This window comes from Aulonocara sp. 'chitande type north' Nkhata Bay, linkage group LG15 (assembly GCF_057382095.1).
Source record: "Aulonocara sp. 'chitande type north' Nkhata Bay isolate Kocher_YH1m ecotype deep benthic linkage group LG15, A_spYH_male_GT1.1, whole genome shotgun sequence".
Classification (NCBI taxonomy): Eukaryota; Metazoa; Chordata; class Actinopteri; order Cichliformes; family Cichlidae; genus Aulonocara; species Aulonocara sp. 'chitande type north' Nkhata Bay.
This window is the reverse complement of record NC_141358.1, coordinates 11289261-11307949: the sequence shown is the minus strand read 5'-3', so window position 1 is coordinate 11307949 and position 18689 is coordinate 11289261. Positions and strand designations below refer to the sequence as shown.

The window sequence follows — 18689 nt, the reverse complement described above, 5'->3', positions numbered from 1 at the left end:
CCCCTCCCTTTAAGCAAGCTTTCTTCTGATTGGCTGGCACTTGCAAACAGATTTAAATAGCAAGTGGGAGCAGGTGCTGCGCACATAGTGTCACGCTGTGTCTATAAGATCCAGCTTCATTCAGATTAATCAAATCGGAGACCAGTTTTTAATATTTCACATAAATACATTTTAATAAAGCAGGATAAATACACATCTATATCCAAGTTATTGTTGCTGTAGTCGTTATAATCCTAATCGGGAGTTTCAGGAGCGATGATATGTAATCATCTTTCTCCGTTTCCCTGCTGCAGGCATACAGCTGCGAAAAGTGGAGGAGCAGCGAGAACAAGAGGCTAAGCACGAGCGAGTGGGTAATGATGTGGCCACCATCCTGTCACGCCGCATCGCCGTGGAATACTCCGACTCCGAGGACGAGTCCGAGTTTGACGAAGGAGACTGGATGGAATGACGGCAGCGAGGGAGAGAACAGAAGGAATACCGGGAGGATGGAGGTGCCCCACCCTCCAGCAGTATCGCATCCCTGCACTCCACACCTCGACATCAAAGAACCGAAACACCGTTACGACCACCTTTCCTCTCTCTTTTTTTTTTTTTTTTTTTTGTTTATATCTTGTCATATGTCTGTCTCGTTGTGGTTTGTGTTCAGTGGAGGGACTCCACGTCGCCGTTGTCGGTCTTTCTAGTGTTCCAAGAGTCGTTTTTCTCTCTCTCTCTCTCTCTTTTTTCGAATTCATTCTTCTGCACCTACCACGCGACTTTGTTTCGGCTGGATTTCTTGTGATGAAATCCCTCATGTTTACTATCGGTATACACGAAGATAACTTTTTTGAAGAGCCACTTGTTTTCGTTTCTTATCTGTACCTTGATGTTGGGGAAAAACAAAAACAAAGAAGAAATTTGAAAAGAACAAATGAAGGCATGTTGCATCTATCTTTAGTTCTCCAATATGGTTTTGCTGAACATGGCATTGAGTGAATGCTGCTTTATTTTAATCATCTTTTATTTACCTAGTACAACTGAAACACTTGTTTTAACAGGCCAGTAGTATCAAACCCTGACCACAGGCTGGGTTGTCGTCACCCCCCCACACACTTTTTTTTGTTATCAGGAATGACTTTACCACTAAGGACAAGCAAAAGATTGTGTTGCTGTGTCATGTGATAAATATTGTATGGCTGAAATGATGGGGGAAACCATATGGCTGCTTTGGTCACATGTGTGCATATCCATCCACTTACATTTAACCTTTACCCCAGGGAAATGTATGCCTAGATACTGAGCTGTCTGGGTTCAGAGGAGCCATTTCTGCTATTGTTGACATCAGGCGCTGTCAAAGAGAAACACTAAGCCATTGTTTATATCGAGCTCCCTTCATTTTCTCACGCTTGTTGCCGCAGAAATGGACGGTGGAAGCAACTTGATTCTGTAGATAAACATCAGAATTCCTGCCTCTCTTATTATCCCTGATTTATTAAAAAATAAAATAAAATACAGCGTACAGAGAGAAACTTTTTCGAGTTTTGGGAATCTGACTGACACCAGATGCAAACCAGTCAACGTCACTGATGGCAGCTTTTCTCTCAGATGCCCTTTTACTGTTTAACTGCTCACTAACGGGAAGCCTTACCTCGTTTGGGACTACAGCTCTGCGTAGTACTGCCGTTTGAGGCGTAAGACAAGAAGCTTACATTCTGCCTTGTTTTGGCTCATTTGAAAGGAAATGTCTGCCATCCTTTTCCGTTCGTTCGTTTTGTTTTTTTCTTCTACTTGCCTTATTGTTCGTACAAAACGTATCGTTGAGTTGATGAATGTATTGTGCTGTTACTACTTACTTGCCTGCGCTTGTATGAATTCGCTGTTTCTATGTTTGGCTGGGGGGGAGGGAGTTGAAAGGAGGAAAAAAAAAGATTGGATCAATACTGTATACCATGTAACTTATGTAACTGTTTACTGTAACAGTTTGCTTGAATTAATAAAAATCTAATGTTATGTTTCAGGGTTTGTTGTTGTTGTTGTTGAGGTTGCTTGATCGGAGTCCTGTTCTCTGTAAAACAATAACCGAGTTAGCTTAATTTGATTACGGTTGAACACAAGCCATGATTTCTCAGTGTGCTACACAGATTAAAAATGAAATTAATAAGAGCAGCGGCCCCTAAACCTCCAAAAGTGCAGATTTATTCACAAGTAACTGGATCATGGCCAAGACCTCGAACCAGTTGCTTTTAGAGACGAGTTGCTCCTTTCATTAAGCTGGTGCAATTTTGCTTTTATAATTATGACATGAATTAAATACTTAAATATAGTGGAAAAACCTACAAATATCTGTTCATTAAGAAAAAAGAGACAACTCAAATTTAATTTGGGAGATTGTAAGGTATTTCCAGTATTTGGGGGGAATTGAAGGAAATATTTCCAGCTGACATGAACCAAATAAAGGCTGATTGCTAAACTTGATTGCCAGCAAGCCAGTTGAGCCAACAGATGGGTTTGAGGAGATATTTGGTGATATTTGGCTTTCCTGGCTCGCCATAATCTCCTGAGAGACCAAAGCACTCAGAACGAGGTTTTTTGGCTTTTTTGCAACCAATTTCACCAAGCGACTGCAAGCAACCACTAACCAATATATTTTCCTAGCAAACTGTGGTTGTTAGGGAGGGTCACTGACCAGTCTGTAGATCTGCATGACTGGGGCTTAAGCAACATGTTTCGCAGTGACTCCCTGCCACCTCCAACAAACACTAACCAACCGGCTGGGAAATACACATTCTTACCTATCAATCTGTTTCCAGGTAATCTATGTGTAAAGGAGAATTTCAACAGATGATCCATATCCTGAACGCTGTACAAAAACTCATCCTGTTAGAAACATAATAACGCAGATAAAGAGTGAAGGTTGAAGTAAAAGTTCAGTTACATGTGCTTTCACACTCTTACGTTCCTTCATTCCCGTTTCTCTCTCAGCTCATTTTCACATTTCCTCTCGTCTGTCACCTCCCTAAACACTCCTGTAGTTTCCTTATTTATTATCTTCTCACTTCTGTTCAAGTCATAGTTTTGTTTTCTTCTGTCACTCTTTATCCTCTAAGCCTGCTGTTTTCAAAAGACAAAACAAAAGATAAAACAAAAAAAAAAAACCCCACTTTGGGCCTTTCAGTTTTCCTGTCAGGGTGGCACATGACATGCGTGCCTCAATAGCATGCCAGCTTTGGGACTGCACGGATTAGAGAATCACAACATTTCGCAGTTTGCAGCCTGCTGGTAGGAGGAAGCCTTATTAATAAGTGCGAGTGTGTGGAACTAAGGGGAGCTGATGAAAAAGAGATTTAATTACCAGATACAGTGTGTTATTCTATTCGTGCTGGGAAGATGTCCAACTGGTTCACTTCAGAGGGAATTGTGTGATTTTTCTTCCCAGCATTAAACTGGAGTCAACCGACCTGAAACTGCATTTGCAAATAATCATTAGGGTGTGTATTTTAGGATCACACTGATGCATTATGTCGCATTGGGCTAATAACTTTATAGCTCCCTACCTGCACGTGCATGGATCCCCCCGTGTTATCTACACAGAAGTGAGAGCTTAGTGGAACTACAGCCCACTGTAATTTGTATATAAAGCGTGAGCCATAAACTTTAAATGATTTGTCTTTTTTTATTTATAGGATTCTTAAGACTGATTACACAAGAACAGGCATGTCAGCTGTTTATTTCTAATACGGATACACTTTTCTACTTCATCAAATATTTAGAAAGATTTTTAATATGTAACCAAAAATGTGTATAAATACTGTGTAAACATAAATGCTGGGGTGGAAAACCAAAACAAAAGAGAAGGCAAAGCAGGGGTAGGTAGTGTTGAAATGAATTTACAGCAGAATGCCTTAGGATTAAAACAGCTTTTGTTTTTCCATATATAGTGCAGTTCTGTTTGCTGTTGGCATGTTTTCTATTTTAGCTTTAATCAATTTAATAAAGTGCTAATAAAGTCTTCTCACATGTACTAAGTTTGTATATCATGAACTACACATGCAGTGCAAGAATGTCATTGCACACAGCATTCCTAAGAATCAGTAGTTTCAGAAAACTTTAAGACATTAAATTCTAAGTAAATGCATATATGTATGTTTCTTAAAAGATGCCTGCATAATTATTAGTAAGGAAAACAGTACTGTGGAAAGGGTGAAATGTGATCTGCTTCCAGCACAAAGTAACCAAACTTCCAATAACTGCAAAATCAAAAATACTCTTATACTAGTTAAGGCTAGAACAGTGGTTCTTAACCTTGTTGGCGGTACCGAACCCCACCAGTTTCATATGCGCATTCACTGAACCCCTCTTTAGTGAAAAATAAAATATGATTTTTTTCAAATTCAAGACATAGATATGTTTTTTATTGGTGCACAAAATGAGCGGTGCATGTCACGGTGGAGGCTCTGCCGAACCCCTGAGACCGACTCACCGAACCCCTAGGGTTCGATCGAACCCAGGTTAAGAACCACTGGGCTAGAATATAAGGGTGAATGTTGTGCCCCTATTATAACACTCGCCCTTCTATCTGTTGTAATGACTCATAAAGGATCTATGTTAAAGATCTTCCTTTGCTTTCTTATTTAACTTTGAGGCTATTATTTTTTCTTCGGGGTGGCTCCTTCTGTACCTGCCGTGCCCGCGTGCCAAAACCAAGAGACTGCAGGGACTCTGTGATGAAGCGCTGCGTCGGGGAGACACAGAGCATCACTAGCAGCTTGGCATCACCACCTGGTGGATGAAATGAGAGGTACATAAGGTGGAAGACAGATGGGTTTTTCCTGTCATTTTTGGGCACAAATTTCAACCCTGGATTTGGTTATTGTGGAGCTGAGTTAATCTTTTCCAGAAGACCCGGACACGGGAAATAGTGAGTCACTGGACATAAAAAGAATAAATAATGTGTGTGTGACTCACCTATGGCATCCTGCAGCAGATGAGTGAGTTTGCTGTTCCTGTAAGGGATGTGTGGTCTGTGTTCAGCCAGAGCTCCAAGGACATCGGACAGAGCCGAGAGACTACGGTTTATACATGATGACTCCCAGAGAGCTGCACCTGAAACTCCAGACATACCTGGGACACATTTAGACGGCCTAAAGTTAGATAATGTGCTCTCTAACTGAGGTTATTGTAGTCAGCCCTAAAAATCTTAGAAACATGGTGTCTAACCACATACTTCTGGATGGAATTATCTTGGCCTCCAGTAACACTGTGAGCAATCACTTATAACCAGGATGTGTCCTTTACTGTGCATATTATAGCAATATGCAGGACTGCTTTCCCGCATTTGGGCAATTTCTCTAAAATTAGAAACATCCTGCCACAGAGTGATGCTGCAAAACTAGTTCATGCATTTATTACTTCTAGGATGGACTATTATAATTCATTATTATCAGGATGCCCTTAAAATGCCCTCAAAAGTCTTGAGTTGATCCAAAATAATGCAGCGAGAGTACTGACAGGGACTAGAAAGAGAATCTCTGGCTGTCTTTCACAGGATAACTTTGGTCCTGTCTCCCACCCCTCGCCAGAGCTGGTTACATCAGATGGCTGTCCTCCCCGAGCCTGGTTCTGCTGGAGGTTTCTTCCTGTTTAAAGGTAATTTTTCCTTCCCACTGTTGCCAAGTGCTTGCTCAAAGGGCATTTTTTGATTGTTGGGGTTTCCTCTCCATTACTGTAGGGCTTTACCTTACAATATAAAGCGCTCTGTGGCGACAGTTGTTGTGATTTGGCAGTATAACAAAAAGAAATTGAACTGAATTGTTTTACTTTTGTTTTCTTGATTAACATTGCGCCCAGTTACCTCACTGACCTCCTCAATCTGTACACTCCTTGTCGTGCATTAAGATCATCAAGTCAATTACTCCTGGCCCAACCTAAGTTTAGACTGAAGACCAGAGGCGATCGTGCCTTTGCTTCAGCTGCACCCAACCTTTGGAATAGCCTCCCTGCTTCTATTCGAGCCTTGGACTTTATCCAATCCTTTAAATCAAGATTGAAAGCATATCTATTTGACTTGGCTTTCATGACCAGTTAATACCCTTTTAAATCTTTTAAACTTTAAACTTTTAAATCGTTTACATTTTTTATTACATTTTATTAAATTTATTATTTTATTATTAATTTTACTGCTGTTTTTGTCTTCTTAGTGGATTTTGTATTTATCTAAATCTTCTGGTCTGTTAGTGCCTCTATCCTGTCTGTGCTAGTGCCTGATCTGTACCCTGTTATTGACTTATGTTGATTCTCCATATTACTGTGGAGCACTTTGGTGTGCCTTCGGGTTTTAAATATGCTATATAAATAAAACTGTATTGTATTGTATTGTACTTTGAAGCCCAACCTTTTGATTAATTATTTTGTAGTTCCTAGTCCAGGCTCTGACTGGAAAAAAGAAACTTCTAAACTGCATATTTAGCTCAAACAGACTAAAAAATAGTCATGGAAAACTAAGCACTAGGCAGATTTGTCATGTCTCGAGTCTCCGGTTTCCCAGTAAATTATTGCACCATAAACCACTTCCCAGAATGCCAACCTTTTCAAAGAATGTCCTCCTGCACGGAGCACCTACCAGCACACTCGCTGCCAGCCAGGTCCACCAGCTGAAGCTTTGTCCTGAATGGAGTCTGAGTGATGCTGTGTCTCGGGGAGGGGCAGGGAGAAAGGGACGGGGTCAAGCAGGGAGAGGACGCGGGGCTTGCAGAGGTTTCGTCCGCTGGGTGGTGGGCGGCGAGGTTGGCACGGCGACAGCGTGGACTCCACCACTCCTTCTGGGTGGAGCGCCGCATGTCCATCTTGGCACTCTGTAGCCTGCGGGCTGATTGGAAGAGCGAAAGGGTTACGATGCAAGAACGTGTGAACGGCAGGTCACTGAAAGAGGTCCTCAATGAATTCCCAGACATGCATCTCACCCAGGGCCACTGCATTGGGACTCTTGGAGGAAACCGTGAGGGTCACAATGAGGTGAGAGCGTGATGAGTCCGCGTGGACAAGGGTGGGACAGTGAGCTCTGAGCTTCAGAACGCTGCTAATAATCTGCATCACCTCAGAGGCATTACTCACGGGCCTGAAAAACATAAAGGGAAAGTCCTTAAAATACAAAAAAAAAAGATTACATTATTAAAACTGTTTTCAGTATTTTTAGATTTCTTTATTATATTATCAGTCAAATCTGCAGTTCTTCTTTGCTCTGTGGAGTCTGCTGGTTTTATTCTTGGATTCTTGGATTCTTGGATACACATCAGAGGCATTCTTAAAAATTCACAATCAGCTTTAAAAGGCGACAACAATGCTTGTTCATTTAATTGTAAAACACTCGATATCTAGAGGAACAACAACCTTTCTACTAAATTTCACTGCCATATGTAATCAGATTAGACTTGTTTGCATTCTTTGACAGCTCCACTTTCTTAGTTTCTATATTACCTTCCTGTCCCAGTGTGCCTGTCCGCTTTGGGCAATCAGCTGTGAGGGTCCCAGGGGCTTTGTGTCAAACTAGGAGACATCTGTAGCACAGCTGAGGGCGCTTTAGAGGATGTCTTTGTCTGCATATATTGTATGCTTTTATGTTGAAATGCTTGTTCCATGTACGTGTATGGGAATATCACGTGATTTCAATCCAGCCTCAATAATGAGTAAGAAAAATTGATGGAGAGATGGATGTTGTCATAATTGGCACATGAATTCTTGAGTTATATAACAGATCCTCAACAGTGAGCTGGTCTGTGGTAAAACACATGGCAAACTTAGCTTTGCTGCAGCAAGCTGGCTGTCACCAGTGTTTAGACGTTTAATGGCTAGAGGAATACGAGACAATTTAAACCTGTTTTTTAGTAAACAAAGCGAAGCAATAGTGCCAGGGATATGGAGAGGTGGTGATTACACAGATCTGCTTTGCTGCTGGGCTGAAAATGTGTCTGTAGCATGCATATTTGAAGCATGTACACTATATACAGTGCTGTGAAAAGGTATTTCCCCACTTCCTGATTTTTGTTGTTGTTGCATATTTGTCGCACTTACACGCTTCAGATCATCAAACTAATTTTAATATTAAAAACATAACCCGGATAAATACAAAAATGGAGTTTTAAAATGATCGTTTTATTTATTATGGGGAAAGAAGCTATCCAGACCATCAAAAATGACCTCACAAACAGGGACCTCTATCTTAAGGGCTTCTGTTTAGATGAGGCACGACCTGTATGGGTGGAAATATGTGTTCGTTGGGCTGGCAAAGGCAAACTACTGTGAAGCAATAATGATTGTTAGCTGACGTTAAAATGTTCTACTACAACCACTACTCATTTTAGATTTAATTTAATTTAGCCAATAAACAGAAAATAGTGAAGGTTTAAGGATTAAGCTGTTTCATTTTTTCAACTCTGCTGCTGAAAAAAGTGAAACTTTCCAGTTTTATGAAGTTGCTAAGGGTAAAAACCTTTCAAGCAATTGAGAGCTCATCAGGAGTCAGGAGTCACCCTTTTGCTTTCCTTTAGCTTCATTTTCACCACTTTTCAATTCGGAGCTGAATTTCTGGCGTCTTATCTTTTTAAAGCTTCATAAACATGCGTTCATAGATTAGCTCGGAGTGGGCTGAGCTTCTTTTCTCTGCCCACTACATCCAGAAACGTGGCCAAGAGCAGAATTCCTGTCTGTGTGATCAAGAACTAAATAAAGTCTGAAAAACCAGAGGAGGACAGCTTGTAATTCCATGTGGGCCCAACGGTATACATGCCCTCTTTTTTATGAATGGTGATGATGATGATTGGTACACTGGTCTTAGTATTTTTATGAAAAGCCTTCTAGTATATTGCTCTTCTAGTATGTAGACCAGTCATACAAAAGCCCACATAAACTGCTGTATCTTAGCTCTGGCTCTACTCACTCAGATGTGAGGGAGGGGACCTGGCTGGCACCGGAGGAGGAGGTGATGACATCCCGTCTCTGGCCAGCTGCATTGCTGTGCTCATCCCTGGCCAGCAGGTCAAACACCTCATTGTTGTACACCTCCATCACTGACACTTCCACTGTGTGACTTTCTGCAGGCTTCTCAGAGATCAGCCTGGGCATCACATGGTAACAGAAAGGAAAGAAGCAAAACAAAGTAGATATTATGCTTTCTTGTGGATCAAACTACTAAAAAAGACTTGAGAAACACATCCAACCCTTTTTTCTCTCACCGAAAGAGCTCAGCAGCAGCCTTTGGGATAATACCCTGCTGTGCCTCCTGCTGTGTCCCTGAGAGCTCATCCAGGAACTGGGATCCCATCATGGTGTGAGTCTTCCCACTGCCTGTCTGCCCATAAGCCATGATACACACATTATAGCTGAAAGGCAGGAAGCAAGGTGACATTCAATTACTGTCGAAGCCATGCAGTCATATTATGCTGCTCAGTTTGCTCCGCTCATTCACGCACCAGAGTGTTAAATGAAGACAGTTGAATTAATCCATCGGAATAACATTTGACTTGATATAGAGCTCTTTTTTTCCGCATAGTTTCATGCTCACCCATCCAGCAGAGATGTTAGAAGTGACTTGACTTCTTCAAACACAGCCTCCTGGGAATCCTCTGGTCCGTGTACCCTGAAAGAAGTGCGCATTGCCACAGTCACTAACAACTGAAAAATAATTGGAGAAATGTCGTCCATTGTATGGTGATGCCAGCATATTGTTTTACCTCTCAAACTCAAACATTTTGTTTTGCACCAGCATCCCCGCCTTCATGCAATTCACCATCACTGTATCCTAAATAAAAAGAGGGATTAAAGTAAAGGCAGGTATGCAGCAATCAATGAAAATCATTTGTAAGAGTCGGCAACACTGACATCACTGACTGCTTGGATTACTTCCTCTGATGATGCAGACCTGATGGAGAAAACACTGGGTTATCTTAAGTTCTCTCATTTTTAACAACTTTTCTTCATTTAATTGTGTATTCATGTTGCATTGCCTGTTCACTCACCCTGATCCGGAAGTTGAGGACTGGATCTGGTCAAAAGGAAGAACTGGACGCACCCTGCAGTGAACCCGAATGTTCCCTCTGAGCTCCTGAAGTGAAACAAACATCAGTGATTAAAAGATTCAGTACAGCTCTTTCTTTTTATTCCATCATCTAACACTTTTGTCTTCTTACCACCAGTGTGTTGTGAAGTTCTTTCCGCTTCCGCCTCTCTGCCCTGCAGTTCTCCCTTTCTTCCTCCAGAGAGTGCTCCAGGGCTGCAACACGAACCTGCAAATCTGCACATGGTGTGCACATTTTTCAGTCAGAACTAAGGTTCAGTGTATCACACAAATATTCAACATCATGCTGTCCTCTTTTTAGCAACATATCCAGTCATGGTAAAAAGAAAGTGCACCCTGTGTTAATTCTAAACTTCTACATATCAGGTAAACAACACAACCTCAGATGAACGCCAACATTTACACCAACTAACATACTAACTGATGCCTGTAGAGTTTGAGTTGTAGCTCTTGGGTTTTTTGCAGTTTCTCTGATCATTGCACAGCTTGACTTTGGGCTGAATTTGCTGGGATGATGCCACCTAAATGCTTCAGACCAGTAAATCATGTTATTTTTTTAATTATATTTTGATATGTAAAACCTTAGAATTTGAAAAGGATGCCATTTGATTTTTATCATGACTGTAAAAATGAACTGTGAAAGGCCACAACTTTGTCTCTGTGTTTAAACCTTATTTGAAACTATAAGAAAATACTTTTATTTTATTGGGGAAGCTTTGAGAAAATGGACTGGACTTTAATATAAAGGATATCGTCTCAGAAAGCTGACACTAATATACAGTAAAAGACATGGATATTAAGGTATTCATATATCAAAGTGCACCTAGTTTTAATCAACTTACAGCATCGTATTTTTTGGCAGGTTTACCTGAACATTATCTAATATCCTTCTGTCTTTGTGATCAGCTGGTGACATCTGCAGCAGAACCTTTTAACATCTTAAACTTCTGAATACTGTTATTGTCAGCCTAAAAATAATTTTATGTGAAATTTTAGTCAATCAAATGAAATCCTAAAGTCAGAGTCCACATGCTTTAAGATGTGCCTCCTCTAACTGCTGCTTCACTGTTTCGGGATGCATTGCAGTTTTCACATTTTAAACAAAAAAGGTTTCAAAACACCAAAAGTATCACCGTCACTGCCTACAGATGCTACTTTAATATTAACCTGAGGTTCCATTCAGATACTTACTCTGAAATCCATCCTCACTGTGACCGTTCAGAGATGAGTTGGCTTGCTCTACTTTCTCCAGGAGCTGCTTGCTCTGCTCCTCCAACTCGGTGGCAAAACTCACATACACTGCAAACAACTCACTCAGGTCATGCTTCACAGCCTGCCACAAACACACAGAGTGGACAAATGAAGGGAGTGTTTACACAAAGCCTTCCTAACTATACATATTCTCCTAAGAACCGAGGAAAAAAGGACCTTCCCCTTCAACTTTTTTGTGATTTCCTGCCTCTTTGGAGCTAAAAGAGGCCACCCAAACACATGAAATATCAATGGAAAGCCCAGGATGTCCTCTATTTAGTACATCAGGACTTAGTATGGTAGCTCAAATAAGTAAAAAGATATAGACAAAAAACAAATTACGCAGGATATAAATGAATAGGCTGGTTCTCAGGAGGATATACATATAGCTTTTACTTTAGCCTTTACTTGACCCAACTGACTTACCGGTAGCTAATTATACACCAATCTCCAGCACTGAAATGTAAACATTTCTTGAAAGCCTAGTTTCAAACAGCTAACTTATAGTTTGCAGAGGGATAGTTTCTTTGAGGAGTTAGAGTACATTGTAGCACAGAAACAGCCTTTGACAGTGGACTCATGTCTATGTTTGTCCTGTTAGAGATCAGGGCAGCGTTCGATAACAATAATTTAATACAGAGATTAGAACAAACTATTGGCATTAAAGGAACTGGGCTGCTGGGGTTTGAATCATATCTGTCTGATAGACTCCAATTTGTTCATGTAAATGTGGAATTTTCTTCACATGCAGAAGTTAGTCATGGAGTTCCACAGGGCGCTCTGCTGGGACCAGTACTATATACATTATACATGCTTCTCTTCTACAATAATATTAGAAAACACTGCATATATTTCCATTGCTATGAAGATGATACTCAGTTATATCTAAACCCGACCTAAACAGATCAGTTAAACCAAAACACTGCAGCTAGACTAATGACAGGGACAAGAAAAGGAGACCAGATTTTTCCTATTCTGGGTTCTCCTCATTGGTTCCTTTACAAATCCAGAACTGAATTTAAAATCCATGATCATCATGACTGACATAATCTTGAACAATCAGGCCCCACCAAGTTATCCTATTGTTGAATTTCTAAAAGTAGAACGGGAGGCAGAGCCTTCATCGTCACGTTCCTCCTCTGTGGAAACAGCTTCCAATTTAGATTCAGAAGACAGACACTGTCTAATTTTAAGATTTAAGGTAAATTTTATAGTTAAGGTTGCATCAGGTGACTCTAAAGCCTCCTTTAGTTATGCTGCTATAAGCTCAGACTGGTGCTGACTGCACCACTGTCTTTTCAGTCAACACATGTTAATACAACACTGCAGCATGCCTTTGTCTTCTTCCTCTCTTAGTCTGTGTTTTGTCTCTTTATGCTCTCTTATTTATTTTCTCTTCTCTCCCCTCTCACTCCCAACCTGTCGTGGCTTCCCACTTCCCACTATCCTAAAGTGTTTGCTCACAGGGAGTTGCCTGATTGTTGGGGTTTTTTTTTCTAATTTGCTACTATATAAATAAACAATTGAACTGAATTGAAGTAAAGTGAACTGAACCCAAGTTACTATCTACCACATATACACACATCTCAATATATTTTTACCTGAACCCCTGAGAGAAGCTTGATGAGGGCTGATTGGGTTATCTTCCGTGTACTACTCTGAAGCTGATGATCGTTCACAGCCTTGGTTCCCTCATCATGGTCCCGGCGCTGTCTACCCGAACACTGAAAATCAAACGTGCAAAAGTGAGTCATCAAAATTTCTCTTTTATATGAAGTTAAAACGTAGTTCAACATCAACAATTCAATTCAATTCAACCGGTCGCAGCAGATGGCTGCCCCTCCCTGAGCCTGGTTCTGCCGGAGGTTTCTTCCTATTAAAAGGGAGTTTTTCCTTCCCACTGTCGCCAAAGTGCTTGCTCATAGGAAGTCATATGATTGTTGGGTTTTTCTCTGTATCTATGAAGCGCCTTGAGGCGACTTTTGTTGTGATTTGGCGCTATATAAATAAAATTGAATTGAATTGAATTGAATTGAAAAACTTACCACATCACTTTTAAGGTCTGCGATCAATGAATGGAAATACAGAGGGTTAACAACAAGCTGCACACCACTGGTTACACTAGAACAACAAGGCCAGATTAGGCTTTGCCAGAAAACATCAAAATGAGTCTGCACAGTTTTGAAAAACTTCTTTGGACGGATGAAACCAAGATTACATAAAAGTATGGAGAAGGAGAAAATCAGCTCAAGATCTCAAGGACGCTGCGTGATCTGTCACACACGTTGGCAGTTGTGTGATGACATTGGGCTGCTAATGTGACTGCCGATAGAAGCAGCAGGATGAAGTGTACAGACCTATACTCTCTGCTCACATTCAGGCAAATGCTGCAAAACTGATCGAACAGCACTCATTATCCAGCAAATGGATAATGATCCAAAGGAAAAGCAATCCAAGATTTCCTTAAGGCAAAGAAATATGATATGCTTTAGTGGCCAAGTCATTCACCTGATGTCAACCTGAGAGAATGTGGTTTTTATTTATTGAAGAAAAAACTGAAGTCAAATAGAAGCAAAACATCATCATCCATGTAACAAAAAGAATCCTTATATTTAAAATTATGTTCGGTTGTCCAATTCATAGCCTCTGAAGGTGGTGGATTGTGTATAAAAATAGCTGTAAGTCCTAAAAAGTTACTGCCAAATTCTTGTAAAAACACTTAATTTAAGCTGAAAGTTTGCACTTCAATCACTTCTTGATTGTTTGCCTTTGTACTGTGGTGTACAAAATAAAATGTGCCTTTTCCCAATAAATTATGGATCTAAGTCTTAGAGAGTGGAAGGGAAACAAACAAATGAGGATGAAGTGATCTGTAAAGTACAGTGAAGGGGGTAACAGTCATTTGCACATAATTCTGGTGCATTTGAGCTACATGCCTAACTAATGAAACAGCTTGATAGAAATTATGATCCATTTTGTCCCAATGTGCCATTTAGATACACATTCAGTTAACCATCCATTTAAAGCACTCAAATAGAGACCGATTCAAATGTTCCCGCACATAGCGTGAGTACTAAGGTGTAATAAACCTCATGCATTTAAAGTAAGTGCACAAGCACACTCCAACGCCTATTGGCACTAAAAATAATTTAGAAAAGAAAGAAAGAAAGAAGTTATGCACACAAAAGCTGTGCCTGAGGTCCATAAAAAACCATGATAAATAAGGTGCAGACAGGAAAATACTAGAATAAAATGATCAAAATCTACTTTTTGGCTAAAGATAAGCCTATATGTGTGTTAGATGTCAAAAGTATTCTCACCTCTGCAAGTCTTAAATGAAGAAGGGCATTCTCGGTCTCCAGTTCAAGTATTCTCTCCTCTTTACTCTGAAATACGAAGAAATGTGTCCTGAAGGATTTGGGATGCAGTTTGCACAACTCATGTTCAGTAACTTGTAAAAAAAAAATCTAATAAACCAATAATAAACCAATAATAATCTAATAAACCATTCCCTAATGTCTAACAATGACTCACCCTTAATTTGTGCTCCAGCAGGTGTACCTGATGAGCAAATATTTGGTCTCGGTTTATAAAGAGAGGCATTTTGTAGAAGGAAGGAAGCAAGTATAGAGCAGCTTGCCTGGCCTCGTCCCTTTTCTTTCTCAGCTGATCATGTGTTGTCCTCTCAGGTCACATAATCAGATTAGCAACGCTCAGCAGCAACTCTCTCAGTTCTGTTTTACCTGTCTGTGTTTGGCAGGTGCAGACTACAGTATGTTGCCTTCATACTGGCATGAGAACAATAACCGTTTAATTGTGATTTGAGCATGACAGCATTTTTTTTAATGACTTGGCTTTCTTCACTTTCAGGTGTTGGGAGTTATTTGTGTTTATGCGGCCAAGTGTTTGTCACTTTCCACCGACAGAGGGCAGCAAAGTGCGCGAAGAGCGGTTCGTCAAAAGGAAGACGTAAACATTACGAAGAAGAAAAATAGTTCCGCATAGTCACAGGTTTTTCTTTCCCCTGTCAGGCAGGAGACTCACTGCACTGTGGTTCTCCGGTTTGGTCACAACATGGCAAGGCTAAAAGAGAAAAGGCGAGAGAAAATCAGCGTCGCCTCCGAGGTACAGTGTTTTAGCGTTTGTCTCACATTTCCCATCTATCTCTCTGTTTAGCTGACGTCTGATAGGTGCTGTAGCTTTCCCCGTGTACATTCTTAAAATTCATTCGTTTAGGTCGCTCCCTGCCTCTGTGTTTTGTACGTTGACCTCTCCGTGTGTCACACCTGTAAAATCCTACAGATTGATCGTCTGGAGGAGCAGCGGGTGCGTTGCCAGGACAACTTAGAGAGGGCGGAGTTCAAGAGCAGGAAGGAGAAGCTCTCTGAAAAGCAGAGGTGAGGCTGAAGGAGATGATGAAGACTCCACGTTAGTGTGTATACCTCCCACTGGCATTTCAAGGCAACTTTGGCCTTGGGACTGGGACTGTTGTGGAGGAAGCTCCCTGCAAGACTGTCCTTGTTAAAATATATACTTGTTATTTATTCCTGCTTAAAGCACGTTATTATTTATTATACCTGTTTTCAGTGATATCAACTTTTGGTGCCCCTCGTGGAGCCCTACACCAATAAGCTGAACTCAGTTGGTGCAGCCCTCCACAACAGTCCCAGTTTCTCATGCGGCTCTTTGGGAAAATGAATTGCCCATCCATCACATTTGAGGAATTCAGGAAGTGTGTCTGTCAAAATCAGCCAAGCTTCCTGCTTTTGAAACCCCTTGTGAATAAGGAAATAACCAAAAGTAGCTATTAATACAAAAAACAATATTTTAATGAGTTGAACACTAATCTGAAGTCTAAATAAAGTGTATGAGTTGAGAATATAGATTTTAAAAAGGGATTGAAATAAACGATGAACATAAGGGAACAAATGAATGTGTTGTTCTGTTGCATGAGGTGTGAAGGATTTGTGTTGGATTTGCTCTTGCATGTCTTTGGCTTTCCTGTTTGTGGCTGTTTTGTGGTAGTTGCAGGTCTGCGTGGCTCTTTAGTGAGCAAGAACTCATGAAAAGGCATCTTGTGCCACTTAGAGATTAAAAAAAAAGAAAGAAAGAATGTAAAAACTTCACCCAACAGTGATGTTTCTCCTTAATATTGCCTTTTTTTCTTTCTTTAAAAAAAAAAATCAGACAAGATCTGGAGGATGAAATGACCATCATGAATGAGAGGGTGCAGAAGCTAGGTGAGCCTTAATATTAAAATTCTTGTTCATGTGTATTCACTGTGTGTTCTTACTTTTCCTGTGTATTTGTAATATTTATTGAGCGCTCGAGGACCACATAGTCCCGTTTTCACTAAGGGTTAATTGACAAACTGATTAGCAAACTAATCAACATGTCATATTTAGTCATCCTGAAAGGTGCATTTTAAAAAGAAAGCAGGTGAAAGTAAAATTTTATTGATGACACATTTAAGGAAACTGAAGAATGTCGTGCTTTTTGAGTGTAGTATACAAAATATTTGTCTTCTGTCTTCTTTTGACTGAGCCAGCTTTCCCATATAAAAAAAACAAAAATAGTTTCAGTATGTTGTAAACTGGCCCCAGGCTGCGACAGCAGATCATTTGCTGGTTTTGCTCGTGCCAGAGGACTAAAAATAAATAGAAAGTGATGGCTGCTGCATATTTTATACAGTTTTTCTTTTGCTTTTCCAGACAAGGAGCTGGAGATGTTACGAGGTGAAAACCGGAGGAACATGTTGCTGTCAGTCGCTCTGCTGGCTATCAGTGCTTTCTTCTACTACGGGTTTTTCTACAACACAGACAAGTCATAAAACCACACTAAAAATGGGACCCATGATTCTGCAAAGAGCATCAAACTCAAAGCCATCTTGGTACAGGGACACGGTTGTGAACACATGAAAAGGCCCAGCAGACAAAGAAAATGAATTCTGGTTATGCCTTTATATATTTGACCTCTGTACACTTGTAACACTATTCTTCATCTGAATGTTTACCTTATGCTGCCTTCCATTTGCCTCAGATGTCCGAGCTGGGAGTGACATCAACCCTGAGTTAGTAAGGTAACAAAAGTAAGGAAATGTGGGATTTGTTTTGCCTTTTAGCACTTAAAAAAACATTGCTCTGCATGTGACTTTTTTAGCAAGTCGCAGAAACATAATAGTAATAGTACAAATTACAAGTGTTGCAGTTTTGGTTGCGGATGCTTCGACTTTCTAAGTCTGACAGGAAACATCAAATGAAAGCAGCATCGTGCTCCTAACAAACCACCATGTACTTGCTGTATTTTGCGCAACATGTCAAATAGATACTTTATCAAGCAGTGCCAGACAAGTCTGCTTTTCAGTCATTTCAGTAAGTGTTTGTATGCATGGTACACAGTATTTGTGCAGTTAAATGCATGAAAATATTTGATATTTGTGCCCTTTGTATTGTCATTAAGTCAAAGGCCGAGCCTGGAGATTTTTTTCTTTCCTTTTATCGATACTCATGCTGGTCGTACACCTACCTCCTAATAACTGCGCTTCCAGAAATGGCCAACATGCTCACAAATGTCCTTTGAAATATGACTGTACACAGTTATGCTCTGAAATTTGGATTTTTTAAATAATTGATCTGTTTAAATGCTTTTTTTTTTTTTGCCATTTGTGCGTATGTCTTTTAAATCCATATAATAAATGCTTTGTGCCAAATTCAATGCATATTGTTTACTGTTTATGTACTATTTGTAATGTGCTAGGGTTTTTTTTTTAGTGACACCTTTATTTATTTTTTTATTTATTTAGATAACTTATCCATTCATTCTTCCTGAAAGTAGCAGACTAGGATTTATCATGTTCTGAGAGAACATGTAGGAGATTTTTTTTTATAATTTCACAGGTACAGAAGGCGTGATCTCTTCAGGAAACATATTGTTAGTGTCAGAGGTGACATTTTTCACCCAGTCACACAGCCATTGCAGGATTTTTGTGGCAGGGTGGGGAAGTCTGATTTAAAAAGTCTTAAGGCCTTCCTATAGTTCTGAGAATGTAATGATTAAAGCAGCATTCCTGTGTCTTATTTGTATCGACATCTGTTTAGCCTGTCCTTTTTCATCAGCAACATTCACATGAGGGACTAAAACCACCAAAATATGATCTGCATTTTGTTTTTGTTTTTTTATTGTTATCGTGAGAAGCATTACAACAGTCAGCAAGTCAGAAGTTTTTAAATCGTACTCTTTTAATATTGTACACTTTACTTATATGTGATCTGACCTTATAGATGAGCTGGACAGCTGTAAAAAGCAATATCAGTGTACGGTTATGACAGCACTGTAATCCATCGCAGTGTGAGATTTTTTAAATGCATTTATTTATAGGTTGTTTAAG

General features: G+C 40.1%; 3 protein-coding genes across 6 annotated transcripts in view; 2 read left to right on the top strand and 1 right to left on the bottom strand.

The window, feature by feature from the left end:
- wasf1 (WASP family member 1) overlaps nucleotides 1-2004 on the top strand; it is a 63482-nt gene extending 61478 nt beyond the window's left edge. For 2 of the 4 annotated variants that reach the window (XM_086264121.1, XM_086264120.1), the window contains one exon: nucleotides 294-2004. In XM_086264121.1, the coding sequence (XP_086120247.1) occupies nucleotides 294-451 (158 nt within the window). In that variant the 3' untranslated portion in view covers nucleotides 452-2004. The remainder of the gene's footprint in view (nucleotides 1-293) is intronic. The other 2 variants (XM_086264123.1, XM_086264122.1) reach the window with 1 other exon arrangement.
- On the bottom strand, nucleotides 574-15612 carry kif25 (kinesin family member 25). The gene is made up of 15 exons (XM_086264119.1): nucleotides 14837-15612; nucleotides 14623-14688; nucleotides 12904-13026; nucleotides 11243-11384; nucleotides 10164-10267; nucleotides 9993-10078; nucleotides 9856-9895; nucleotides 9708-9775; nucleotides 9539-9613; nucleotides 9210-9356; nucleotides 8915-9091; nucleotides 6942-7096; nucleotides 6602-6847; nucleotides 4948-5103; nucleotides 574-4761 (listed from the first exon to the last, which is right to left on the bottom strand). The coding sequence occupies exons 1-15, from the start codon at nucleotides 14903-14905 to the stop codon at nucleotides 4610-4612; spliced, it is 1806 nt and encodes a 601-aa protein (XP_086120245.1). The 5' UTR covers nucleotides 14906-15612; the 3' UTR covers nucleotides 574-4609.
- ccdc167 (coiled-coil domain containing 167) lies at nucleotides 15180-18020 on the top strand. Its single transcript, XM_086264124.1, has 5 exons — nucleotides 15180-15253; nucleotides 15334-15427; nucleotides 15605-15699; nucleotides 16490-16542; nucleotides 17014-18020. The coding sequence occupies exons 1-5, from the start codon at nucleotides 15195-15197 to the stop codon at nucleotides 17130-17132; spliced, it is 420 nt and encodes a 139-aa protein (XP_086120250.1). The 5' UTR covers nucleotides 15180-15194; the 3' UTR covers nucleotides 17133-18020.
- The last annotated feature ends 669 nt before the right edge of the window (nucleotides 18021-18689 follow it).

Coding starts and splice junctions, on each gene's coding strand:
- ccdc167 (XM_086264124.1), top strand. CDS start 15,195: ATGCGGCCAAGTGTTTGTCACTTTCCACCGACAGAGGGCAGCAAAGTG. Junction 15,428..15,604: donor AAATCAGCGTCGCCTCCGAG/GTACAGTGTTTT, acceptor AAAATCCTACAG/ATTGATCGTCTGGAGGAGCA. Junction 16,543..17,013: donor TGAGAGGGTGCAGAAGCTAG/GTGAGCCTTAAT, acceptor TTGCTTTTCCAG/ACAAGGAGCTGGAGATGTTA.
- kif25 (XM_086264119.1), bottom strand. CDS start 14,905: ATGCCTCTCTTTATAAACCGAGACCAAATATTTGCTCATCAGGTACAC. Junction 14,689..14,836: donor TGCTGGAGCACAAATTAAGG/GTGAGTCATTGT, acceptor TTCGTATTTCAG/AGTAAAGAGGAGAGAATACT. Junction 9,896..9,992: donor TCCTCAACTTCCGGATCAGG/GTGAGTGAACAG, acceptor TTTCTCCATCAG/GTCTGCATCATCAGAGGAAG.